This window comes from Furipterus horrens, unplaced genomic scaffold (genome assembly GCF_987537825.1).
Source record: "Furipterus horrens unplaced genomic scaffold, mFurHor1.1.pri manual_scaffold_12, whole genome shotgun sequence".
Taxonomy (NCBI): domain Eukaryota; kingdom Metazoa; phylum Chordata; class Mammalia; order Chiroptera; family Furipteridae; genus Furipterus; species Furipterus horrens.
In genome coordinates this window covers 9,974,722-10,002,500 of record NW_028327182.1, presented here as the reverse complement: position 1 = coordinate 10,002,500, position 27,779 = coordinate 9,974,722, and the positions used below count along the sequence as shown (strand labels likewise).

Genomic DNA, 27,779 nt, shown 5'->3' with positions numbered 1-27,779 from the left:
GCATAGTTATGGTGATCAAATTCCCAAAGCCATAATAGGGACCCATGGTCTGACATTGGGGCAGATTATTGTCAGGATCGCCCTCTGTGGAAGTCCACTAGGGAAGAACCAGCAGAAACAAACCTATGGTCAAACAAATAGGGTTCTTTTGCTTGCTGCAGCAAGGAGGATTGCACAGCACAGGAACTGCGGGGGTCTTGATAAGAGGCGATTGAGAAGGGCTTTTTATGGGATTTGGGCTTGTGCTGGGTGATCACAAGGAGGGTTTAATGAAGCAGGACAGGTCAGGAACTGGGCATCTTTGTCGTTTCTATAGGTGTGAGGAAGATCAAGGTGGGAGTGGTTGTCATTAATGAAGAAGCAGTAGTCAGTCTTGTTGGTCAAAAGAGGGGGATGTTTAGTCCTTTTTGTGGTTTGTAGAGTGTCCTTGTGGCTACCCTGCTGCACCACAGGCCACACAGCGCTTTGTCTTATCATTGATTTCTTACTCTGTGCATGGTGTCTGTGTTGAGTTGTAAACATCAAGGGCTAGGGCCAGTGTCAATGAAGCTGGTCACTTTCTCCTCTAGAAAATCCAGTGTGTGCTTTAATGTCTGAGAGAATCATGGGTTTCATTTTTATCCAGGCCTTTAGCAAAGCTTAATGACAAGGAAGTGATCATGATTTTCTACTTTTGGACCATGGAGTATGGTTGTCCATTAGGAGTGTGAATTGTTCTAATCACACCCTATTCTCTCATAGTTTACTAACCAATGTAAACCATGTGTGTGTGTGTGTGTGTGTGTGTGTGTGTGTGTTTCCATGCTCCCTGCATCCCATAATTTAAGTTCCCTTTGCCAAGTGCACAACATCCAGTATTTGTATAATTGGCATCAGGAGGGGTGCAATTTGGGGAACTTACAAGTAATTTTCTACTCTTCCCCAAACCACATTTCCAGCTTGTCTAGACTTTCTGGAATACAGACTTTTCTTTTGTCTGTGTGTATGTGTATAAAATTTGCTTTCTACATTCAATAAGAACACCTTTTATGTCTATAATATTAAAAAAATTATTATTAACTGCTGTAAGACCAAAGTAACATTTCAACAACCAGATGCCTCCCCTAAACAGACATGATTTAACTGTTCAAGAAACCACAAATTTCTTTTGTTTTAACGGAGTCATGAGAAACTTCAGTCATGTGTTTTGTTGAAATAGATTGTGAAAGTGGTACCTGAGCTACTTGTTTAAGTAACAATAACAATTTTAATAGAAAATAGCCATTTCCCACATTTATCTTTAATAAAATCCTGACCTTCAGCTTGAAGAAAAGACAACACTAATTGTGCCCTCAATCCTTCTACTTTTCAGCTTCAGGTATTTCAGATTTTGCTAATAATACTGCTAAAATCATTCTAAAATGATTAGTCATTCTTCTATGAATCATAATAAATAGCAAGTTTTTGATCAGTCATATCAGGTTCACATACGGTTGTTTTGTAAGTTGAATGTATAATGTACTTTTATGGAAAGAAAAATGAGATTTTGTACTTTCAAGTTTTTATGAAAGAATGCACATTCTTCTGAAAATTTAAAGTACTGAAAAGTATAAAATAAGCAAAATGGCTACCATCCAGAAATAACCACCAATAACCCTTTGCATTCATCTTTTAATATTCTCATTAATCCTCTGCTAAGCACATAAGGAATGGAGAATTACTTTATTATTCTTTGAAACTACTTATGAACCCATCAGTATTTCCCATGGCATTATACATCCTTCTAAACATGTATTTTTTAGTGATGGTATAGTATTTCACAGAATCACTGTACCATGAATTGAATTCTCCCTTGTTGTTGGAATGTAGGTTTCCAACATTCACGACCATGACGTCATATGGCTAAGGACGTGAACAGTGGGTGTGTTAAATTTGTACCACACTCACGCCTTTGCCCATCAGCTACATTCATTTTACATTAGAGGTTTTCAATGCCAGCACCATTGGCCTTTTGGGGCTGGATAATTCTTTGTTGTGTTGGGTTGGCGGTGGGTGGGGGAGCTATCCCGTGCTTGCGGGCTCTTTGGAAGCCTCCAGGACCTTCAACCAGTAGATGCCAGTAGCAGCACCCTCCTTTCCCCGGTTGTGACAACCAAAGATGTCTCCAGACATTGCCGATGCCCCGTGGAGGCAGAATCAACCTGACTGAGAACCCGTGGCATAAACCGTGTAGCCAGTGGCTCCATCACACACTCCCATTGTATAGCTGGCCGGTTTGCATACTTTGGGACTTAGCCTAAAAGTCGGCTATTCTGAGAGGCCTTTCTCAAGGTTCACTCTGAACTGTGCTTACCAATTATCAAGGTAATACATATATTTCTTTTCTTTTCCTTTTATGTGTAACTTTTTCTCACCAGGTTGTGTGCATGATGAGAATAGAACACATGTCTAGCGGGGCAGTATCATTAACCTGCGCAGCCCCACTCAGAAGAGCCCCATGCTTGGTTTAATATTCTCCTGTGGCCATCTTGACATTTGGACAAAGGGTCCTGCATTTTCTTTTTGCATTAGGCTCTGAAAATTATGTAAGCAGTCCTGTTGTGCACCTTGTTCATTGTAGAATATCTGGTGTCCAGGATTGTGCTTGACAAGGAATAGGAGTCGAAATATTTGTTGACGTCCATCCATGGGTATTGAACACACAAGATTCTGCTCTCTATGTACAATGACATTTGTTATGTTTTATAGTGTTATATAAATGGTTAAAGCTTGGCTCCTATGATTTTTACCTCTTCACAGCAGATTGAGGTCATTAGCCCAAAGCCCACCAGTGCCAAACTCAAATTTTTACACACTCCATTACTTTACTTATGCTCAAATAGCACGTTCGCAGTCACTGAGAGCCTGCCTGCTTTGTGTCCCACAAAGCTATACCCAACTGCTGCTAGTCAGAGAGGAAACAAACTCGGGGGCTGTGAAAGCCCCTGACTGCCGCTGCGCTCCGGAGCTCTCTGACTCAGACCTTTTACATCTTGCTGCTGAGTTGATATCATCCAGACAGGTGAGCCCCCTCTCCAATTCCCCTCTCCCAGGGAGTTCCCCCGCCCTTTATCTCTGGGAGGCCTCTTGCTGGGAGGGACCTCCCTTCTCCTGACACCTCTCTTACCATGCAGCCTATCAAAGGACAGCCCAAATAAAGCTCTCTGTATACTACTGCCATCTCGAGATATACTGTCTTTTTCTTGATCAGTCCCAAAAACCTTGAACCCACCGCACATAGATAATTACTTGGTTATTTCTAATATAAGGTAAAAGCAGCAATACTGATTTTAAATATAATTATTTCCTTCTACTAGACTACAGGCTACTTGAGAGCAGGATCTGTGATTTATCTTTTTGTCGGTGCCTAGGCTAAAATTAATAAATAAAGATTTGTAGAATTAATCTTATATGTATAGTTATCTAGTTAGCCCAGTTTGTTGTCTTTAATTATGTTTTCTATGCTTCATATTAATAGAATGAGATATATAGAGGCTGAAGTTTTTAAATATATATTCTTATCTGGGCTCGGTTTATTGTTGAATAAATTGTTTTCATAAAGTTAACATTTTCTTATGTAACTCTGCTACAACTTCTATAAAGTGATCCAACATTTTTAAAGGAATTTTTATCTGCATTATCTAACATGCTTGAGATGGAGTAAATGAACAGCCAAATGAGTGTCTGGAAGAAACTTTCCTCTAATGTTCTGCAAGGAAAGGAAGATTATTTAACATTTAAATAATGTGATTTATTTATATAGTTTTTGTCATTATGTAGACAGTGTAACTGATCTGCTGTGGAACATTAATTGACCTATTATTGAGAAAATGGAGAAAAATAAAAGTGACCAAATATAATTTACATTGGGCTCTGGATTGGTTGCAGAATGGTTTCTTTTCATGAGGAAATTAATTGTAAGGAACTAGAAAATAATTCAGTTTTTCCATCTCCTACCCTTGTTAATTCAATGTTGAGAGCAAAGTACATATCACTTATGTATGGAATTATTCCTGAGCTGGGAAGATTGCTTATTAAAAGATACTGATCCAGACTCCGTGTAAACCAAGTAGAGAAACCACAGCCTTTCAGAATATGCAAACAAATAATTGCTGCCAAATTGCAAAACATGTTATTTGGAAGCAAAAATAATCTGTCTCTGAAATTGTTTTAAACAATTCCAATTTTAGAAATACCTAGTGTTTGGGACCTCTCTTCAATGATATCTTAGGGAAAAAAAAAACATTGTTTTTTCCTGTATGAAGTGTGCTTGGTTATTTACTTAGGATATCTTACAAGAGGTTTTAGAAAATTTTACCTAAGTTGAAGGATTTCTTAAATCAGTTCCTATGAGATATGCATATCGATATGATTCAGGTATTAAACATGTTTCAAATACAGTCATATTTGATAGCTACTAAACATTTCTTGTTTCATAATTTAAATTGCTTATTATTTTTATTAGGGTGATGGGTTTCAATGACTAGTTTTCCACTTCTGTACTATGATAACTAAATTTATTTAGGTTTTTAAAATTCTATATGGTGATATAATTAAATGATAGTTGCAGGTATCTTCTTAGAGCTCATAGTCCTTTGCTTCTCCTTGTCTTAGTTTCAAGGGACTTTAGTTCATGATTTCTTCAATATTTGGAGAGAGGGTAAGAACTGAGAAGGCAGTTGAATAAAAAGCTTTCGTAGATCAAAAGAATGTAAAAATTATTTCTGGATGTCCTTGTTTTATATATATGTTTATATATTTTCTTTAAATGGAAGATTGTCAATATTAAATTACCTGTTCAGATTTATTTGCTTTTTGAAGAACTCTCTTATTTAGTAAGGTTATACCAAGTTACATTTGGTTCATTTTCTTTTGGTCATTGAAAATGCCTGTGCTTAATGAGCTGAAACTGAAGTAGGTCAATAAAATGAAGAGATTAACAATCTCTTCTCACCAGGGTTGGGATACACTTTACTCTGGGGGAAGAAAAGAGTAATTTTTCAAAAAGGTTTCTTGATCAACTTAAAAGGTAAAGGAAATAGGAATAATATTGAAACTGTCAAAAAGCTGAGGAATCCATTAGTTTTTCAGGGTAATATTTGTCAGTTGAAGTTTTGTAGATATGTGTTTATATAGTAAAGGATTTAGTTACAAAACAAAACTAAATTTTATGTTTTGCTTTTATAAGTTCAGGGGCACTAGTAAGCTTCAGGCTATTAAGTACTTAATATTCTATTCACCTTTGGGAATATCTTACAAAATAAGGACAAATACAGGTATGACAAAGTGTTGAAATGTCATGGGACAAAAAAGTGGGGAAGGTAGATATACCAGCTTATACTTAGTCCTATATTATTGTCACACATTTTAGTGAATAACAATGAACTTAGAATTTTGAAATAGCTTAGTCTTGACTCCATCATTTATGAGCTATGTGACTTTTAGCAAATAACCCACTCTCCCAGGAAATGTTTTTATTTCTTAACAGGGATAGTTTTATAGGCTGTTCCTTTTCCCTTTAAGTGCTTTGTGAGGAACCACATGGCATGGTGATAGAGCTTTGTAAACAGAATTATTTCCTACAAAACCTACATAATTAATTCTACATAATTAAATCTATCACAAATGTTCTTCTCAGATATATTAAAACATTTTTTATGCTCAATTAGGGAGCAAAGAAATCACAGGAGAAATACATTTATGCTTATAAAACAACCAACTGTCAAATATTTTTTCTCCCATCACTCACCCTCAAAGTATTAATCCTTTACCCTTAGAAAAATATCCTGTGTTTTTATTCTGTAGTTAATAAATAAACAATGTATTATTTATAGTTTAATTCCATGGTAAAATAGATTTGTTTAGTCATATGATATAGTTCAAAAACTAAGACCAGTCTTCTGCAAAATAATGGCATTTAAATTAATTCAGTTAAGATTAAGGGGGAGGTACTACAACAGGTGATTGACTTCTTGAGGTGAGCAGGAGTTAATTCTCTAACGTGTTGTGTCACGTTCTTGCGTGTCATCGCACTGACAGGTTTTGTGTTTCACCTGTATGGGGAGTAAGAACTTTTCTTCCAGGTGAGAGACACAAAGGTGGGTGGAGTGTGTGCTCACAAGACTCTTTGGCCCTTCAGATGACTCCTTTGCTCTGCTCTCTTCTTGGGCTCTGTCAGTGGGCATTCTGGCCTCTGGCAGTCCCTGGGGAGCAATGGCTGAGACAGAAACTGGGCATGTGGGGTGTGGTGGTTCCAGGTCTCGCCTTGTGGAGCCGCTGCAGTCTGCCTGTGCATGTTACTTTAACCTAAGCACACAGCCCTTATCAGGTGGCTTCACCATTCACCCTGGAGTCTGGGAACTACTTTCTCCTGGCCCCTGAGAGGTAGTGGCAGCTCCTTCTCCACAGTTACCAGCTAAGGAGTACAAGAGTATTCCTTGGAGTCTTCCTGCACCCTGCCCTTCATAAAAAATTATCGAGTAAAACTATTGAGAGAACAATTTATTTCCTTCCAGGGTCCTATATGACAAAGCTTTATATACTTAAAAAATTTAAATCCTCAGATTTTTTAGAGATAGTTTGATTTGTAATTAAAAGGTGTAGAAACAAAAATCTGTTCTGGAGTTGATTTTTAAATGTGTGTAGAAGTTCCAATTAATGGTGATTTCTCTACTCTCAGTTGCCTCGTGATCATGCTTCTGTTAATTACTTGTTTGTTTCCTTCCCTTTCCCCTCCCACCACCTTTATTAAGAATATTAGTGGTGGGTAACTCTTTAGGTTGCAGTTGGCAATACGACTAAATCAATAATATGCCATAAAAACACAGTCGTTTTATCTCCACCCACTCTGCCAATTCAACCAATCAACAAATTCTCTAGATTCTATTTCACAGATGCCCCTATAACTTCTACCCACTACCATTGCCACCACCACGTTTTAACCTAGTGCATTTTCATGGCTGGACTACTGAATGAGCCTGCATTTACTCTGGTCCTTCCCTTGTCCTTTTCCCAATTGACTCCCAAGTGAGTTCCTGGTAGAACTCAGGTCTTATCTTTGTTTCTTGTGTTAAATCCTTTAATGATTTTCACTGCCTTTCTTAAAAAAAAAAAAAACAAAATGACTCATGGATACGGACAACGGGGAGGGATATGATTGCGGGAGAGAGGGTGGGCTGGGTAGGGGAGAGAAATGGGGGAAAATGGGGCAACTGTAATTGAAAAACCAAAAATAAAAAAAATAAAAAAACATAATTATATTTGAATATATAACTTCTATATAATAAAAAATAAAATAAACATAATAGTTAAATAAATGAGGGAGAACACACCCTATGGCATTTTATCTGTAATACACTGCAACCAAAATGTTAGCATTCTTAATCACAAATGAGCTCTTACAAATTGGTAACAAAGGCACTAATATTCTAAGGGAAATAAAAGAAGAACATAAAGAGGAAATTTACATCATCTAAATGACTAATAAGGATATGTGAGGATGATTGAGCTCCCATAGGGAAAAAACAATTTCTTAGGAATGTCACATTGTTAAAGATTAATGTTCTTTAGATATCTAATGTTCCTGATATCTAATGACTGCAGGAAATAGAGAGAAGACTGATGAAGATTTTTTTCTATATTCAGTGGAAATTCTGCAGTTATCACTCAAAATTTAAATTTTGTGTACCCTTTGCCTAGCAACTCCAATTTATAGGAAAGTATTTCAACAAAATAAGTAAATTTAAACATATATATATATTCATTACACAGAAAACTTATAGCTATTTAAATGTCTATTAAATGATACATTATAGATAATTATGTGGTTAAACCAAGAGAGGTAAAGCTCTATAACCAAAGAATAAGTGACTTTATAATATGTTGAGAGGAATAAACAAAGTATGGCCTGACTAGAAAAAAATAAGAACCTGCCTGAGTATCAATTTGTATATAAACATATCTCAAAGTACGCGAAAGTTCCATTAATAATATATAGCCTCGAGGAATAGAATTAGAGGAAGAAAGAAAGCGGTTAAGTAAAATGTACTTCACAAATTTCTATATCTTTAGAATTTTTCAAAAAGATGATATTTTTAATGAATGAGAATTTTCAATTTGCCTTGAGCTAAGTGAACTTAATGTATGTACGTGATGGGCACTTACAGGGCTACCAAGATGCAGCACTTACACTTCCAACTGTTTCTCTAAGTCTTCAGGGCTCCTGGGTTGAGTTCAATGTTGGCAATGAAAACGAGGAGTCCTATTGCTCTTTATCATAAAGGTCTTGACTCCCATGTAGTAGCCGACCTTTCATAATCTTACCCCTTTTTCTTCAGTTTGATATGCTCTTTTTCTCCCCACTTGGACAGGTCAGTTTTTTATCATGAGCTGCCATAAGGAAACCTGGTCCTCCTGGGTTATCCCTGGAACTGCTGAGGGGCTGTCAACTAACTTCAGCCCCAGGAATCTGAATCAGAGTCCATGATAATGGCGTGTCTTTAAGGGCAGACAGAAACATGAGTTCTCTCTTGGATGATTGGGATGGTCTGTTGGTCTTGTTCCCAGTTTGTCTTCAGTGGAAGTCATTTTCCATAGGCTAAAAAGGTGATGAGACTATTGTCCTTCTAAACTAGTTCACACTTGCAGATTCGAGTGATGTAAGCCCAAAGTAAATTGTTGTAAACTGTGGAAGGAAAGCACTGGGTATATATCAAGGCATCTTAAGAGACAGCAAAGGCAAAGGAAGAGCATGGATGCAGTGATACTAAAGAAATGAAAGCTGGGACTAGGATGTTGACATACCTTTTTCCTGTTGCAGACCAGCCTTCTTTTTATAGCAGAAAATATGACTGCCATATAGCCTCCCTGCAAAAAGGGAGAAACTGACCCAACCCTCTTGGCTGCAAGTTTAAAACTTTCAGGGAGGAGATCACCATATAGTTTTTTTCTCTAACTGTAAAGATGAGTTGGCGGGAAAGAGAAGGAGAAGGTCCTAGAAAGATTTCAAGTCACACCTACAAATCCAGTGGTGTTCGACACACATCTTTCATGGTTCCCCAGTGCTTATGGCAAAATCTTAAACTCCTGTGTATTGCATTTAAATTTCTCAGTGATAGAATTCCTACCTTCTTTTTTAGTTTTGTCTCCTGTGGCCCTTCTCTTCTCTCCTGGTTTACCTTCCAGTTAGGTGAGGTTGTCCGCCTTGGGCCCTGAGTGTCTTGTATGCGCCGATAACACAAAGCCCCATCTTCCCTTTGCTTGGGCCATTTCTCAGTGTTGTGTTTGCAACAAGCAACCTTGAGGGACAGTTTCTCTGAAGACAAAGAGCAGGATGGTTTCTGCTTGATATAAAAGTGGCAAATCTCCGCCCCCCAAGATCAGTGCTCCTTGCCTGTAATGCAACCTACTACATGTTCAGGCATCCTTCTAGAACACCCTGGGGAGCAGGGGAACCAGCCTCATACTCACGCTGCTTGCTTGCTGTGCTCTGAGTCTCCCCTCTTCTGTTAGCACCAGTGAAACAGGAATATGATAGCTTGTTAGCTTGCAAGTAGGAAGAACTCCTAGACCCTTCACAATACCCAGCAGCTTTCCCCAGACCACACCATACGCAGCCTGGCTTCCCCTTTAAGTCACACCTCTGTGCTTTTGCTTTCCCTAATGAACCATATCTTCGCATACACCTTGCCCATTGTTCCCACTTGTTGGGATATCATTTCCTCTTCTCTTCCTCAATCTTGTTTGGCCAATCTGAGTTCACATTTGATTTGCTAAGTACCACATTTGTGAACTTAGATGAATTTAACCCTGAGAAATTCAACCTCTCATTTATAAACTAGGAATATTTTCTATTGTAATTGTTTTGGCAAAAAGACTATAAGGCACATACTCAAACAATTATTCAAGAGATTGCTGAAAATCGCCCATGACCCACTCTCTTGTCTAACTCCAAGAAGAGGAAACCATTTCCTCCTCTGAGCTCCCACAGAACTTAGTACACACATCTTTCATAACACTTTGTCACATTAATTAAATCTTCTTACAAATGTGTTTCCCCCAAGACTGAGCCTTGGAGAGACAGAAGTGCATCCTATCCTTCTTGGCATCTTTAACTATCAGAGTGCCTTGCACAGAACAGGTGTTTAATCAATATTTGATGAATTCATTTGATTTATTAATTAGAATAAAGAACAGGAAATTACTCTGCAGTTTAGCACAGATGGAATGAAGACTCAGCATCTCCTGAATAGTCCCCTGAGAAGGGAGGGTGGCAAAAGCTGCCTACTCCCACCCATGGCATAGAAGCTTACATATTTATCTGTTCCCACAATGCTGTTTTTAAGGACTCTGGTTAAGTTGACCTCAAAAAGAAGAGAACACTCAAATTCTGTTCTATTTCATATTATTTCTATTGGCAGTTTAACTGACTTCCTTAACAAAAAGGATCTTATACTTGAGAGAATTTATTTGATTAGCAAGAAAACCAATTCATTTGCAAAGGGCAAGGGATTTTTGACTTAGCTCACTTTTGTCATTCCCTTGGGACATTCCCTCCCACCCCCCACTTAATACTAGTTATAGAAGCCCTTCTTGAAAAAGTAGATGGAGCAGATGGAGAGGCTTTTATTAGAACTTTTGAAGGGAAAGGAAGAGTCCAGTATGTTTCCAGGGTTTTTGTTTGTTTGTTTTTTTTGTTTTAGTAGAGTAGAAGATGCTCTATAGGGAAGAGGACGTAATATGGAATGTGCTAATATGGGGTCCACTGTTGTATATGATGGTGGAATGTATAATAGTTGGAAATAAGGGTCTAAATATCACTTCAGGGTGGTATAGATACAGATTTGGGGATCATTAGATGCTTAAGTGAACTCCTGTGGGTAAAAGATCACAGAAGGACAGAACTGAGAGGCAGAACCTGGGGCAACACAACTAATTAAGGATCCAGAGAAAGAAGAGTCCGGTGGTGTTCTAGAAGTCAAGGAAAGGCAAGAGTTTTGCCTTACACTTGGGTGTAAGTAGGGTCAGATTTCACAAAGATGTCGAGAGTGATTAGAATTGGGTAAATGTCTCTTGGATTTGATAGTTTGGAGTTCACCAGTTTCCTAGGTGGACACATTTCCCAGGAAGTGGTGGGGTCGGAATTGAGATTTAGGACTGATATGAGAGTGAAGTGGAAACAAGAAATTCAGACCATCCTTTCAAGAAGCTTAATTCTTCAGAGAAGAAGAGAAAAAGCCAGTGAATAATTGGTCATTCTCGTGTGTGTATGTTTTGCATAACACATGTTTCATGAATATGTCTACAGGTTAAGAAAGCGATGCGAGAGTGAAGAAGAGGGAGGCAGCAATCAGGCACATACAGCCGTTTTGGCCATGCTAAGGATTTTGGATTTCATACTGAGAGCAGCAGAAAGCCATAGGAAATCTTTTAGCATAAATGACAGGAACAGGTTTGCATTTTTAAAAGACCCTTCTTGTCTCTAGGGTGTAAAATTAGAGTGGTTAGGGTAGTACAGGTGGAAAGAAGTAAATCTGAAAATTATTTGAGAGATTGAATCAATATGATTTTAACTTCTTCTACTTGCAACATGAATCTACTAAAGTGCTTCCCCTATATATTTTTAAGTTGTACATCTAGCTGAAATAAGTCCAGCAATAAAAGAGGAGCATAACAACCTTAAATTCATGGATGTTTAAATAACCTTAATTATATTGCATGTGTGTGTGTCTATTCTTATGACATATACTTCTTACTGCATAGCTAATATATTCTTATGCTGTAGGCCCCTTGTAACTATTTGGCAGTGAGTTCTAACATTTCTAGAAGAGGCAGGAATTTGAGCCAGAAGTAGTCAAGCCATTCTGTGTCTTAATTGTTTTCAATTAGCTCTGTCTTTCTATTTTATGTGTGCAGTTGTATCCTTGCTCTTCCAATATTAGTTTAAATCACTGTACAGAGGTTATATAGTCTGAAATTAATAGTGGGCTTAAAATTTTGGCTCAGAGTTTCCTATTAGCCACTAAAAAGAGTAATACAATTAGTTCCATGATTCAGAGTAGTTATTAGAGCAAAAGAACAAGTAGTGAGCAAGAAGATTTCCATGGTTCTTTCTATAATAGATTATATGTATTGACATAAACAATGTAAGCCATAGAGTACGTGTCTTTAATGGATAGAGAAGACCTTTGTGGAATATTTGGATTGTGGTCTCCCTGGCCAGGAAGAGAAAAAGTGAAGAGGACACTCTTTCCCAGCAGTGAGAAATACATTGTTGCCTGATAATAAGCTGTTAGATTGAAATTAAGATACGGTATTAGAATAGAAGAAACAATCAGGTCAAAACTTGAAGATGCTAATAGATTTTCCTGATGATTATTACCTATGGAATGATTTTAACAGGATATGCCAAGTCTATCTAGGCTGCTTATGGTAAACAAACCTATAAATTATGAATTTATGGAGTATGGCTCAGAGGAAAATGCCACTATTAGTTATGTAATTTATCAGACTTTCTTGGGACAAGAGTGACTTCTTTTGGTGAGGTTGGTGGCTTGAAGAGATGGTAAAGTACAGTGGGTGAATACTGGTAGAATCCAGGGTTTTCTAAAGATATGGACCGGGAATTTAGTTATTCCTGCAGGATGTTCATGGTCATGACTGACATGCCAAGGGTCTAGGAGGTACTAGACCTTGTATGGAGGCTGGAGATCCAATAAAGGTTGGAGAAAATAAGTAGACCCTGTTGTTGAAAATTTTGGGGAAATGTCATTAAGAAGAATAAATATTGATTCATCTTGATACATTTTTGAAATGCATGGTTAAATATATACCTTGTTAGTATCTAGATTTTTGGGCAGACTCCAGTCATCTATTATTTGGTGGAATGCTTTTAGCTGCAGGTAACAGAAAACATAACTGAAAATGATTTAAACAGTACATTTATTATTTCCCATGACAAAGATTCTCAGTGTAGAGCAGTTACAGTGTTTGTTGATTTCAGTGGAATGACATGATGGCTTTTCTAGAACAATCTGGACTTTTCCCAGCAAGGCTGTTGTTGTAGTATCAATGATTATATGTTGATGGCTACATCCACACATGACAGAAAATGGAATGTTTCTGTTTTATTTCCATTTTCAAGACTAAAGAGAGCATTCCAGGAATCTACAGATGTCTTTTTTCCTCAAGATTTATTGGCCAGCACTGAGTTTCTTCCCCAGGCTTTAATTTAACAAGTGAATCATCCCTGGGCCTGGGGAGGGATGCACCTCCCATGATGAATGTAGCTGCCTGAAGAGAGTGGACATAATAGAGGATTTTTAAAGAGTGGATTCTTGGGCAGTGGCTATTGGGTAGGCAATCAACCATTTCTGCCACATTGATAAAGGCCAGAAATCAGATGTGGCTGACAGAGGAGTATCCACAAAATGTTGGCAGGGAAACAACATGTGAGAAAAAATTTAGGGATGGTTACCAATAGGGAGAGGACAGGGGAATAGATGAAAAGAGAAAGGGGAATATAGTCGATAATATTGTGACAAGTTTACATGGTGGCAGCTGAGTATTAGAACTGGCGAAGTGACCACATTGTAAGGTATAAAAATATCAAATCACCATATTGTACACCTGAAACTAAAATAACCAGTGTAAGGTTGTGTATCAAATATACTTAATTTTTTTAAAGCGGAAATATTATAATAAACTTTTTAACTTAAAAAATTTTTTTGTAACTACACAGATTGTCAATCAAGTAGTAAGGCAGCAACATTTTTTAGAATATATAAGGAAATGAGTATATTACCCATTTATCCTCCCTGAAAGATTTCCTTAAAGGTAAATCTACCAAAAGAAGGAAAATAAATAGACTAAAAATGGTGACATTTCGAGATAAACAGAGTGGTACTGAGCATTAATTCTGCTTAAATTCAAATTTTTAACTTAATATCTTTGGTAATTTTTATGAGTAGATTGCTACTGCTATTGCTGACAGAAAAGTAAAGAAATGATTATTTTACCTGCCTAAGAAGACTGGTAATACCAGAGGTTTTCACATTCTTTTACCATCCTGTTCATTTCAAGTTCTCAGTTCAAGAGAGACAATGAAACGGAATGAGGTGCATCTCTTGAGTCTCCAGGTCTTACCAGTTGATGGGAATAAATGATGTTATCAGGGCAATTAAGCCAATATCATACTGCTAATAAGCGTCTACCTAACAGTGTGGAAACTCTGCTCCTGGCTGTTTTTTTTTTTCCCATCATGGGGGAACTGAAGATGAAGATAAATCTATGAAACACAGAGGAGAGAGAGAAGAAACAGGTCTTCCATGAAACTGTTTAAGCAGCAATGTCAAAAGTTGCCCCAAGTTACACTTACTTTATACTTTCTAGTTTCTGAACCACTTAAATCCCTGATGGTGTTTGCCAGTTTGAGTTAGGTTTTTGTTGATTTTGATTCACAAGCATCTGGAGACACAGTTCCTTGTAGTGCGTGTGTAAATGCTGGTAGTGGGGTTCCCTATAGCAGAGCTGATGAAGTGCTGAGTAATAGGGTGCATTTTTAATACACTATTTACTTCTAGGCACACAAAAAAGTCCTTGTGTTGGGGTGGGGACAGTTTTGAGTGTCAGTCACCATTCTCTCCCCCAAACCACTCTACCTGCCCACACACAATTTCTAAGTCTGGCTTATTTGGCTGGCTTTTTCTCCTAGCATTTTAGAGTTGCAGAGAGCCTTCTATATAACTTATTGAGCAAGTCACCCTGTCCTGCTGTGCCCTTCACAAGAGTACTAGCTTAGACCCTTTGGTTGAAAGAAATACAAGTTAATTTGGTCTAAAGCAAACAATTTTTTAATAAGCCCTTCTGTGTATCTCGTGAAACCCCAAAGTAAAGGAAATAACTGGGGCTCAGAAAAGGGCACAAGCAGGAACCACAGAGAGCTCTGACTGTTTTCCCTGTACTCTCTGCTTTCTGTCTCCATGGCAAAATAACATGGACACTTCAGTCCTAAATTATATTTAAAGCAGTTCTGATGGCAGGCAGGTACACTAGACGTTTTCAGCGTTCCACTTCTACATTCTCAGGTGACGCAGTCTGGTTGGTTCTGGCTTGCATCACTCACCAACAATTACAAGGGACCTACAGTGTAGGAATATACTAACTATGCAGTAAGAAGCCCATGTCATATGAGTGAATAGCACACACAACATACTCTAGTCAGATGTGGGGCCAGATGACATGCATGGGGCTAGCAGGGACCTCTCTCATGGTGATGTTGAGAGAGCTCGTCTCAGGAATTGGGGCCTAATGAGTCATTTTAGTGTGAGCTCCATTTATGGTGAAGAGTTTCCCAGAGGTGGATTTAGCGGCGGACGTACCGGGCGCCCGCGCTGAGCCCCGACTTCTGAAGGGCCCCGCAAGTTTACAACTTGTACATAATTAAAATTGCACATCTGAAACTAAACTTGGTGTCATTAGAAAAAATGTAAATTTGGGGTTTTGCAGGGCCCTTCAGAAGTCGGAGCCCAGGGAGCGTGCCTGGTACCTCCCGGTGCACCCGCCGTTAAATTCGCCTCTGGTCCCCACCCCTAGTCTCACCATCAGCAAGGTCTTTAGCTCATCACTGGGTGCAGATAGGTCGAGAGGTGATGCTTAATTTCCTGAGCCATGTAGTTCCAGATCTCAGCTTCAGACTGGCTGGGAGGATCTCTGATGCACCGTCCAGGTTTCATTTAGAGAAACAGCATGGATTGTTGGCTATTGGTATGGCATTTTTAGGTGAGTTGGTTAAAAAGCCGCAGGACAATAGGGGGCCTCTTTTCAATGGAGGAATGGGTTGCAATTCATCTTTCTCATTTCTGAAGTAGCACACTATTTCTTAAAATAAACATGCATTGATTTATGTTTAGGCCTTTTGTTTCCTCAGGGCTAATGGCTTCCAAAATGTTGATTCCAAATTCATGACTTCAAGTCTGAGAAAGCCTTCGATTTACCATAGCTTTCCCCTGCTTCGTTGACACAAGATATTTACTTTCATATTAGACGTGTTTGTTTTTGGTAAAAAGAAAAGTAAGGATTTAAGTATGTGGTTTTGTGTGAAGGTTACTCAACCATTGCTAGAAAAACAACTCCAGCACGTTGTTGAAGGATCAGTGCTGCCACTTACGTATGAGTGAATATTATGTTGACCCTGTTTGTCTGAATTTTTAAGTTGCCAAATGTCATTAATTTTTTATTGACTAAACAACCATATAAACTCATAATACCTGAAATACTACTTCTGAAAAAACAGCTTTTTGATTTTAATATGTAATATCAACATATACTTTTATAGGACATATAAAAGAACATACTTTCCTTTTAGTATTCCATAAATAAGAAAAGATGGATCGATAAATGACAGTGATATAAGGAATATTTGTAAAATTATAAATACGATAACCATGAACATGATTTGAAATGGTTTATTGAACCGGTTTTTAATGTCCTCAGCAATATGCTCATTCTGAATCTATTTAAAACTATCTCATTAATTTTAAGCCATGAAAGTGCCTTCTTAGGTTTCTTACAGAGAATTGATGTTCAAGTATGGAGAAAGGGAAGGAGACTAATACTTTACTGATCTTCTGTCCCATACACTGTTCCAGTTACATGCAATACATTGGGGAACAAAGCAGAGGTGGTCCTTATTCTGCTGGAACTTGCAGTCTTGGGAGAGAAGTACACTTTAAATAAAATTAAGTACACAAAAGCAAATGTTCAGGAAAGCACCAGGATGCAGGGCAATATTAGGGACTATTAGGCATCTCTTATCTTCAGGTTTGGCAGAAGTTAGAAAATAATGGATATTAAGACCGTTAAATAGGTTTTATTTAGCACAGCAGCCTTCAATGAGTTGAACTGACCTCATGGTTATTTCTTATAATTAATAGGACCCCAAATGCAATGTAATTGCTCACGTAGGTGCTATCTAGTTCCAGTCAGGAAAGCAATTCAATGCGAGCCCAGATGAAAAGTACGGGCTTCTTGAATGTAGCTTCTTTGCCCAACACAGCTAGTCTCTCCCTTCTTAAACCTTTTTCAGGACATCACACTCTGTTCCTCTGATCTGCTCCCCCCACCTACCTGTTTTAATCCCTCTGTCTCACTCACTGCCTCTTCTCCTCTGCTCTGATTCACATTGCTCTACTTTGTCCTGGCCAGTGGTTCCCACTCAGGGGTGATTATTCCCGAAGTGCACACTTGGCAGTGTCTGGGTACATCTTGGTTGTCACATATGGGGAGGTGCACCTGGCATCTGGTGGACAGAGTTTAGGAATAATGCTAAACATTCCCATACAGGACAGCTCTGCCAGAGACAGAATTATTTTGCCTCAAGCATCAACAGTGCGGAGGCTGAGAAACACTCTAAATATTATAAACTAAACTCTGTCTTTAGATATCATTGTGTATTTAACACTCCCAAATTAATATCTTCAGTCTGGATATCTTTCCCAGATTTAAGTCTTACATATGCATATACTATTTCTACATCTTCAGATGGATTTCTAAGAGACATCTCATTTCCAAAGCTGAATTGTGTTTTTTCCTTACACCTCTTCCTCCCTGTGTGTTCTCCTTTTCTGTTAATAGTGCCATTTAGGCATCCAGGTTCTCAGGTACAAATATAAGGCTTAAAAATTTATTTCGTCGTCGTCGTCGGCAGCCGTCCGTCTCAAGAGACGATGGTGTAGCTTCTTAAGAGTCTATCTGCACCGCCGAGAATGACTGTGCAGTCCAACTCGGGAGTGACACGGTATCTGTCTCCTCCCGTGTTGAATCGACATCTTGTGATGACGCTGGAGTGTCCTCTCCAGTGAAGCTGAAGCTACAGAGCCTGGGCAGGGTGATATGGAGGGTCTTCTGTTGCCCATGCAGCAGACCCCCCCCTCTCTTCGCAGCTGAAGGGTCCAAGGGAAAGACGGAGTCAACACAGCTTGGCTTCAGGTGCGCCGCAGGAGTTGCCGGTGTTGACTACAACGTCAAACCGCCTTAGGGACTCCGGCTCTGGATTTTCTGTCGGGGTTTACTCCCTTAGCCTTTCCCCTGAAGAGGTATGCTGCAAGGCAGCGGAGGTTTTTTGGAATCAGAGTTTTCCTTCTCTGATGTGCCCTGACTGGAAGATCGAACCAGCGACACTTAGCTCGCAGGCCGACGCTCAATCCACTGAGCCAAACCAGCCAGGGTTTGGTAAATTTATTTATTTATTTACTTACTAATTAATTAATTAATTAATTATAGGAGAAGGGAGAGAGGAAGAGCAGAAATGTAAGAGAGAAACATTAATCAATTGCCTCTCACACACCCCCCTCACCAGGGACCACACCCACAAACCAGGCATGTGCCCTGCCTGGGAATCAAACCAGCAACCCCTTGGCCTTGACGATGCCCAAGCAACTAGCCACCCCAGTGCGGGCTCTAACGGTTGTTTTTGATTCCTGTCTCTTTCTCACTTGCCAAATTCCAGCCAAGACACCTATTCCAAGTTTACTACCTTCAATGTATGTCTAATCTAACCACTTCTTACTTTTTATCCCAGTCCTAATGCCCATTTGCAAAACAGAAATACTGTTTCTCAAAATACCAATTAGAGTGAACTTTTAAGAAACAAATGAGATGAAATCTCTTCCCTATTATGACATTTAACATTCATGCAGTAAACCTAAAATGTATCTTGAGAGCAATGTCTTGGTACCAAGGGCCCTTTCCTATGTCAACCATCAATAAAACTGGTGTGTGCTTACAAATGTAAAAATTCTGTAAGTTGACTATGGGAAAGATACATGTTTGAAACAAAAAAGAGAATGTATATTACCAACAAGCAGTCCTATTTTAAAAAGCTTTCTTTTAAACCCTTGGATTTAAGCATATCTGATTTACTGCAACTTATTGCCATTACTATCATTGAAGGTCATGTGGCCCCATGTTTGTCCAGTAGAAATCTTTTGAGGTTGGCTTCTAATAAGGGCTAAATTGCGTCCCCCTACAAAATCTTCAAATTGAAGTGCTAACTCCCAATATGACTGTGTTGGGAGATAGGGCCTTTATGGAGGTAATTAAGGTGAAATGAGGTCAGAAGGATGAGCTTTCATCCAATATGACAGGTGGCTTTATAAGAAGAAAGACACCAGAGGTGCCCTGCACAGAGATGGTGGCACATGAGGACATAGAGAAAAGGCGGCCACATGCAAGTCAAGGAGAGCACTCTCCAGAGACACCAAACCTACCAGCACCTGCTCTCAGACTTGCAGCCCTCACAGCTGTGAGGAAATCAATGCCTGTTCAAGCCACTGGTCTGTGGTGTTCTGTTACGGCCGCCCTGGCAGGCTGTTATATCTCCCGAGTCCTTTTGATACGGTTCTTCGAGAGTTTCTTTGCTCTCTGGCGTAGAAGAAGTTTCAGCTGGTGCACCCTCTGATATATTTCCTTCCCCAGGCCTAGAATGAGTCATTTCTGTGAGAAGCACTGATTTCCTCTTGAGAGAAATGGTATTTCAAGACCATAATCTGGGAATGAGGAATACCCTTTGCTACTTGGTTAGTCATTGTTTCCAGGCCTATTCAGTGAAGCTAGGAAATACATATTTTTTGAAGGCAAATTTCTTCATAAATTGATGTTGATACTTCAAAATTACAGAGTTTCACGTAACCTTTTCTTTGTATCTCCTTTCTTCCACACTTAAAATCCTGATTTTCAAGGGTACAGTACAGGCTTAGAAAATAGAAATTGAATATCACAGGCTTAAGTCTTTGTTGTAAATTTCATATTACTCTCACAACTGTTTCAGCTCACATGAATGAATAGTTTTTCATATTTGTCCTGTTTTCCTCTTCAGGTGCTCACAGCATTAACTATATTTGTTGTCACTGTCTTGCAAATCTTTTCATTCTTTTTGATTTTTCATTATTTCTTGTTTTCTACCCTCTATGTTTTTAAAATGCATAACCTTTGTATGATCAGCTCCTGTGTTTCTTCTTGCTTAGTCTTCATTTCAGATTTTTTCTTTCATCGTTAATTTTTTTTTTTTTGAGTTCCATATCTGAGCTTTTCTAGCTTTGATTTATGCTGTTATTTCCTGTTCTGTGCCATCATCATTTAGCTTGTTTTGAAATAGTATGGTTATATCTTTGATCTTTGAGGGGCATATCTTTCCGGCATGTTTTCTTGGTAGGGCTATTTTGTTCCTCATTCTCTTCTTACTATAATACGTTGGAGTGAGATTAGACCTCTTATTTTGTTGTTGATTTTATGTAAAATTAGGTTTTTTTTTTTCCTGAAAATTTAGATTGAGACAGGCTTCAAATGAGCTTTTCTAACTTCTTAGAGCTTTTGTGTAGTATTTCAAAGTATGGCTGTTTCTTTGTTTTCTTAAATTTCCCCTCCCAAATTATTCTAGACCTTTTCTGTCTATATCTCTTAGATGCATCTTCTGTTGAATTTTAATTTTACTCCCAGAACTTTCTTTTCTGCATATAGTTCCCCCCTGGACAGGAACCTGCTGGACCTCTTGGGAAAATTCCCAGGAGTCTGTACTGCTCCTGCCCATTCATTCCTTTCCGTCAACGGTCCTTTGCATACACTTAATCATCAAGAGGGCAACACTCTCCAGGTATCAGCTGCTATTCTCAAACTAGCCCTTTGTGCTTTCCTGTAAGTTCCTGTTGGCTTTTTCAGGGTTCTTCTGTCCTTGGGTTCTTCAGACTTTACCCCACTATGTTATTCCTCTCCCTCCTGCCTAGAGTCTGATACTGTGAAGATCTGTGGCTGTTGCTGGTTTTTTTTCCCCACCCTGTTTATACTTTGAGGGCTGTTGGGGGTATTATGGCATCTAGTTTTGTCGTCTTTCCTGGATTTATTTTCTAATTCCATGTGGTTCACATGGAGATTTGGAGCTATGAAAATGATGCTACTGCTACCATCTTTCCAAAATGCCTTTCAATGTTTCTGTTTTAACATATTTAAAAACAGCACAAACAGGTAGGGGGCTATGCCAGTTTCTTATGGCTGGATAACAGAAAGAAAGGCGTATTAGTTAACCAATACTGCTGCTTCTTGCTGAGAAATTGAGAAAAACCCGTAATTCTGGTTGAGTTCCCCTTCAGCAAGAAACCTGCTGCTTTATTTTTAATTTCATTTAGTTTCAGTGCTTTAATTCTTGTTACTGTCCAGTAACATGACTGCAGTTAAGAAACATGACTACTGCCTCTGAGCCTGGGCTGTGTACTCTTGCTGCTTCATAGCGTCCTCTGTTGTGCCGTGTTCTCTGAAGTGGGGCTTTGAAATATTTTTAAAATGTCTTGTTACTGTGGAGCATCTGTTTGGATTCCATCTGGCTTTGCTTTCTTATGATGTTTGTTCTCTTTACAACAGGAGAAGAACAGCCTGGGCTTTTTGTCAACAAGCACCTTTTTAGGTCCTGTGTAGTTCTACTGGGAACAAAATGTAAGATGTGGTCTTTTCCCTGAGGATGTTTAGTTCACCTCGTCTCCCTTTCAGGCTGATCCAGGAAGCAGGGTACTGGTTTCTTGTGGACTCTTCCCCCCTCTACTGCAACCCAAACTCTTAAGTTTCTGAAGCGTCTCTCACAGTTGATACTATTGAAAATGCTGCACCTATTAATCATAACTAATCTGTGAATTATAGGCCTGATTTGTTTTGGAGTTTAGCTGTCTGTTGTCATTACCAGGTTCCAAGATTCTAAATGAAAGTCTGGATTAATCAATGCAGATTCTCATCAACTTGAAGAATGTATTTGCTCTAGGTCATCTAAATTGCTCTCCATGCTTATTCAGATTGGTTAGATGTGATGGCGTCTCTCCCACGCTATGTTTAGGGTAGCAGTCAGGGGCATCTGTAGCATCTTTCTAAGTGTACTTCCCACCATTTCAATTTGTGCAAAAAGGCAATGGCAGCTCTGTAACTTTGTATTTTAGCCTACTTTATTTTGAATACTTCTTGGATGGTTCCTAACCTAAAATTGGTTTTTCTTGCCACTTACCAAACAGATGACTTCCTTCAAAACAAGAATTTAAAATGGCCAGAACTGTCTGTACATTTAAAGACTTAATATTATTGCTTTCCTTCCAGTAGAGTGATGGCGAAGAAGATAGTCTGGGAATCACCCCAAACACCAGCTCCCCCATTTTGTAGTACGTAGGTGTGTGACATTGGTCAGTTTTTCAGAGCTTCTCTATGTCTCTATTTCCTCATGTGTACAATGTGGTAGTAATGGTCCCTAAATCAGAGTTCATGTGAGGATTAAGTGACATAACACATGTACATAGTAGGTCCTCCACTATTGCTTTAATGGATGAAAGTTGAGTGTTTATCATATACTAGGCATGATGAAGGATAGCTGGGATATAATAATGAGTACAAATTCCTCCACTTGGAACCTTACAGTAGAGATGAGGGAACTCATGAATTAGTAATTACACGAAGGAGTGTAAGTAACGTTGCAGCCCCGAGAAGTGCCGTGGAGAGTTAAGAGGCAATCTAAGGGCATATGAGCTATCTGGGAGGTTAAGAAAAGTTCCCCCAGAAAGACTGAGTTTAAATATAAAGAAAAGTAGATGACAGTGAGTTAGGGGAAGATGTGTGTTTGCCACATGTGTGGGTGAGCACATGTAGGACAAGAGTGCCCCAGACAGAGGAGCATGGACAATGGCTGTGTGGCAGGAGCGAACGCGGTGCATATGAGGAACTGAAATTAGGCTGGTGTGTGACAGGAAGTGTATGGCTGAGCAGGAGAGAAGGACAGCCCTTGGGCTTGTGTAGGTCATGATTAGGAACGTGGCCTAACAAGATGTTAAGTATTTGAGTTCTTGAGAGATAGTTTTAGTGCCTTATCATCATCATCATCACAATTTTTATTCCCCAGCACCTTTCTTACCCTAAATATGTTCATATACTGTAATATTTATTCATTGGTTCTTTTCCCCAGTTTCTATCATTATTCTTCCCTGAACTCTTAATCCCTCAATCCTTCCATTTAGGAATAAAGTTGAGATAACTTGGTTTCTTTTCAATCAATTTTACTGTTTGAAGTGGAATTTGCTTTTGTATAACCTCGGGCAAGATAAATGACAAACAATTGCCAAAATATTACCTGCTGTGACACACATCAATATTTTATGAGTCTCAGCTTTTGTGAAATGCTCAAATGCTGTTGGTTGTTATTTATCTAACTTAAACTAAAGTCAGAATTGTTAAAAAAAAATTTGATGTTCTGTGTTGGCAGGAAACTGGGAGTGATTTCAAATGCCTTGATATTACCCAGAACTAATTTTTGGAAATGTGAGTTCTGAGGCCAAGTCTGTGTGAAGAAGTAGGAAGAGTGTGGAAGGTGGCTGTCATGTACATGCGTGTGTGTGTATGTGTGGTGTGTATGTACACATACATATTTTATATTTGCTGATCTACAATTACTCAATGAAGAGCTAATGTGGGAACTGTGAAACTCCCTAGAGATCAAGGACTATAACTCTTCTTGCTACCTTAAAACAAGGGAATAACTATTATATTAGTCCATAAATAGAGCTTTACATGAAACCTGAGTAGCCTTGGAGTGTCCTGGGAACCTCGCCATGATGTCTCATCAGGATTATTTGTTTTATGCACCACCGCATGCTCCATACCTTTTCCTCCATTCTCTAGTACACCTGCTGTGTACAGTGGTGCTTGTCCTGGGACCCTATCCAGGATGAGTGGTACTAATCATATTTGCAACATTTTTAAACCACTACTACTACCTATGTATAATAACTTCACTTTTCACATAATATGCATCTTTAAAAAATATTTTATTTATTTTTAGAGAGAGGGGAAGCGAGGGAGAAAGAGAGGGAGAGAAATATTGATGTGGGCAGAGAAACATTGATTGGTTGTCTCCTGCATGCCCTCAATAGGGGACCTGTCCCACAACCCAGGCATATGCCCCAACCGGGAATCGAACCAGTGACCTTTTGGTTTACGAAATGATGCCCAACACAGTAAGCCACACCAGTTGGGGAGTAATATGCAGCTTCACAATTTTCTGAATATGGTTATAAAACCGAAAACTTTCTTTTAATTTAAATTTATTGTGTTACCTCGGTTAATAAAATTATATAGGGTTTGGGTGTACAATTATGACACATCATCTGTATATTGCATTGTGTGCCTACCCCCCAAAGTCGTAGACATTGTCTCTAGCAAGGTTGGTGATGAGTAGAATCTTGGATGCTGGGTTTGGACCCAAGTGTGGGTCTTGATCCCCCATCATTTCATGTTTCCTAGTAACCACTTATTCCACAAGAAGCACAAACATAATGGTGAAAATGAGAATCAGGTGAAGATTTTTTTACCTTTATTTGCTATACAAAATTTGATTTTATTTTCTCAGGAAAAACAATTATTTTAGCCCATATACCTCTCTATACCATATTTATTGTGAATAATTTTGGCAAAATTAATAAAATAAGCAAAAATAATATCTTCTTGATTTAGCTATGTACTTATAATATTTAATTAGTTTTCTATTTGTTAATAGTAATTAGTTAATTGAGTGGACATAATATTTAATCAAAATATATAAAATATTAGAGCAAAGAGTTAATGGTTGAAAATATTTGGTTGCATGGCTGGGTTAATGGACAATGGATAAATTTTTAAATTTATCTATTAAATCACTTCCTTACATAGAACATAAACCCTTTATGTGCAGCACTGATCATTAATGCCTGACATGTAATATGTAATGTTTGTTAAGTGAACAGGTAGTCATTCTGAAAAATGTTATATGCATTCCAGGACCTGATCTACAGGTATGCGCATCCAGGAAACCTACATGCTGTACCAGGAAGATGGAGGAGCGGTATCAAATTGCCGCTCGCCAAGACATGCAGCAGGTGCTTCAAGCCTCCAGCTCGACCTTAAAGTTGCTCATCTCCCGAAATGCAGCTGCTTTTCAAGGTAACTTTATCTTGAGTTCTGAAACTAAGGACAAGCCTTGTTATGTAATTTGCCTGTGACTATATTGGTAAACTCAGCAGGGTTTTCTTCTTTGTCTTTGTATATTATTTTGGTATAAAATGAGGTTTTAGTTTTTCTGAACCTTCAGAAATTGTTTCTAAAGTCGAGGGAGATATAATATATATAATATATAATATATTATAAATTGTATATAATATAATATATATCAGGAAAACTCTATTATTAATGAAATGATCTCTTTGAAAATATATGGCCTTCAAGGGTACTTTCAGGTCCCCCGATATTGGTTTTACTTCAGTATGAATGGACTTAATTATTAGAGTTCATTAAAATATTTTATAACATAAAATCTCATTGTTTTAAGTATGTGATTATAGTTTTGTTTTAAAAAATATGATTTGAAGAATTATTTGTCTAATTTTTCTCCCTGCAAGCTCATATGGTTTTCATAAGAACACCAGTATATCAATGTGCAGACAAGTCTGATAATACTAATATAGGAACAATTAATTACATGTTTAAAGATCAGCTAAGATCAGAACCCTACCTTAATTCAAACAATATGTTCAGATATAAAATTAATGGGTTATGAAATTACAAGGCACATTGCAAAATAGATTATCTTTTTCTTGTTTTAGTCATCTACTCTATAAAATTCCTTATTACTATAATAAAAGCTTAATTTGATTATCCTTTTATAATGCATTAGCTATTCTGTAGGATTAGAATGAAAATATTTATATCACACTGCTTTTCAAATAAATTTATTGCTTTTGTTCAATGAAGAATATAACTTCTGTTAGTATTCCTTTTCAATAAGTATATTAATGTCAATCTAAATAATTTGTGCTTTGTTTATATACTGAACTAAATTAAAAAGCTGATTAATTTTTAGAATTTTATTAAATAAGATGAATACAATAAATCAGAACAAAATTTGAATTAAAATGTAGTTCATGATGAATTGATTTTTTTTGTAGAAACTATGAAATGTCAGATTTAAAGGTTTTATTAATTTAATGGTTCTTTTAGTATCTTAGAAAACAACCTTATTTTTGTTATTGAATTTAATCACATGCAATTGTTGAAGGAAAACATTGATATGCCTTTTAAGCAAAGATTGGTGATTTGAACTGGCTAAACTAGAAGACTTTAACAACCCACAGACAGCCATGACTTTTTCTCATGAAAATGCTAGCATGTACAATATGGGCAATGCATTTTAGAGGTAAATAGACCAGAGAAAGGAGTTGTAAACGAGAATTAAGGATCATACACTTGAAAATGTGCGTTGGGCTCATGTGGAAGAGGACTTAAAACATCAACTAGATTTCATTCTGTGAAAAATGCCAGCGGTGTTTTGATAGGGATTGCACTGAATCAATACATTGACTTGATTAGTATGGATATTTTAACAGTGTTAATACTTCTGGTCCCTGAGCATGGTGTTTTTAATTTCTTTCTTCAATGTCTTGTAGTTTTCTAAGTACAGGCTTCTTACCTCATTGGTTAAAATTATTCCTAGGTATTTTCATCTTTTTGATGCAATTGTACATGGGAATCTTTTAAAAATTTCTTTTTCAAATAAAAATGCAACCAATTTCTGAGTATTTTGTATCCTGCTCCTTTTGTGAATTAATTTATCAATTCTAATAATTTTTTGGTGAAATCTTCATGGTTCTCTATATATAGTACCATATCATCTGCATATAATGAAAGGTTTATTACTTCCTTTCCAATTTGGATGACTTTTTTTTTTTTTTTTTCTTTTCTGATTGTTGTGGCTAGGACTTCTAAATTTTTGTTGAGTAAAGGTAGTGAAAGTGGATGTCCTTGTCTTGTTTTTGTTCTTAAAGAAAAAGTTTTTAGCTTTTCCCCATTGAGTATGATGCTGGCTGTGGGTTTGTCATATGTGTCCTTTATTAAGTTGAGGTACGTTCCTCCTCTATCTATTTTGCTAAGAGTTTTTATCATAAATGAAAGTTGGATTTTGTCAAATGCCTTTTCTGCATCCAATGAGAAAATTATTTGATTTTTATCCTTCATTTTGTTTATATGATATATCACATTAATTGATTTGCAGAGATTGGCGAGGATATGGAGTAAAGGGGACCCTCATGCACTGTTGGCAGGGTTGTAAATTGGTGCAGCCACTATAGAAAACAGTAGAGAGGTTTCTCAAAAAAAATTTAAAAATAGAACTACTATATAATTTGGCAATTCCACTTCTGGGTAGTTATCCAAGGAAATCCAAAACACTAATTCAGAAAGATATATGCACCCCTATGTTCATTGCAGCATTATTTACAATAGTCAAGATATGGAAGCAACCTAAGTGCCCATCAATAGATGCGTGGATAAACAAGATGAATATTAGCCATAAAATAGAATGAAATCTTATTATTTGTGATAATATAGATTGACCTAGGGAGTATTAGGCTAAATGAATAAGTCAGACAGAGAAAGACAAATACCATATGTTTTTACTTATATCTGGAATCTAGAAAAATAAATGGACATAACAGAAATAAACTCATGGATACAGAGTACAAAGTGACAATCTCCAGATGGTAAGAGGGGATTGGGTGATGTGTGAGAGGTGAAAGAAATCAAGAAGTACAAACTGCCAGTTATAGAAATAGTCGTGGGATATAAAGTACAGAATAGGGAATGGAGTCGGTAATGTTGTTATAATTATGTATAGTGTATGATGGGTACTAGACTTATCGGTGATCGCTTTGTAAGGTATT

The 27,779-nt window shown here is 37.8% G+C and overlaps 1 protein-coding gene across 1 annotated transcript in view; it reads left to right on the top strand.

Annotated features, from left to right (window-relative positions):
* Window positions 1-27,779, top strand: part of GPC5 (glypican 5) — a 1,053,876-nt gene that overhangs the window by 4,286 nt on the left and 1,021,811 nt on the right. Inside the window, exon 2 of the mRNA XM_090258267.1 lies at window positions 24,847-25,008. Coding sequence (XP_090114393.1) covers window positions 24,847-25,008 — 162 coding nt within the window. The remainder of the gene's footprint in view (window positions 1-24,846; window positions 25,009-27,779) is intronic.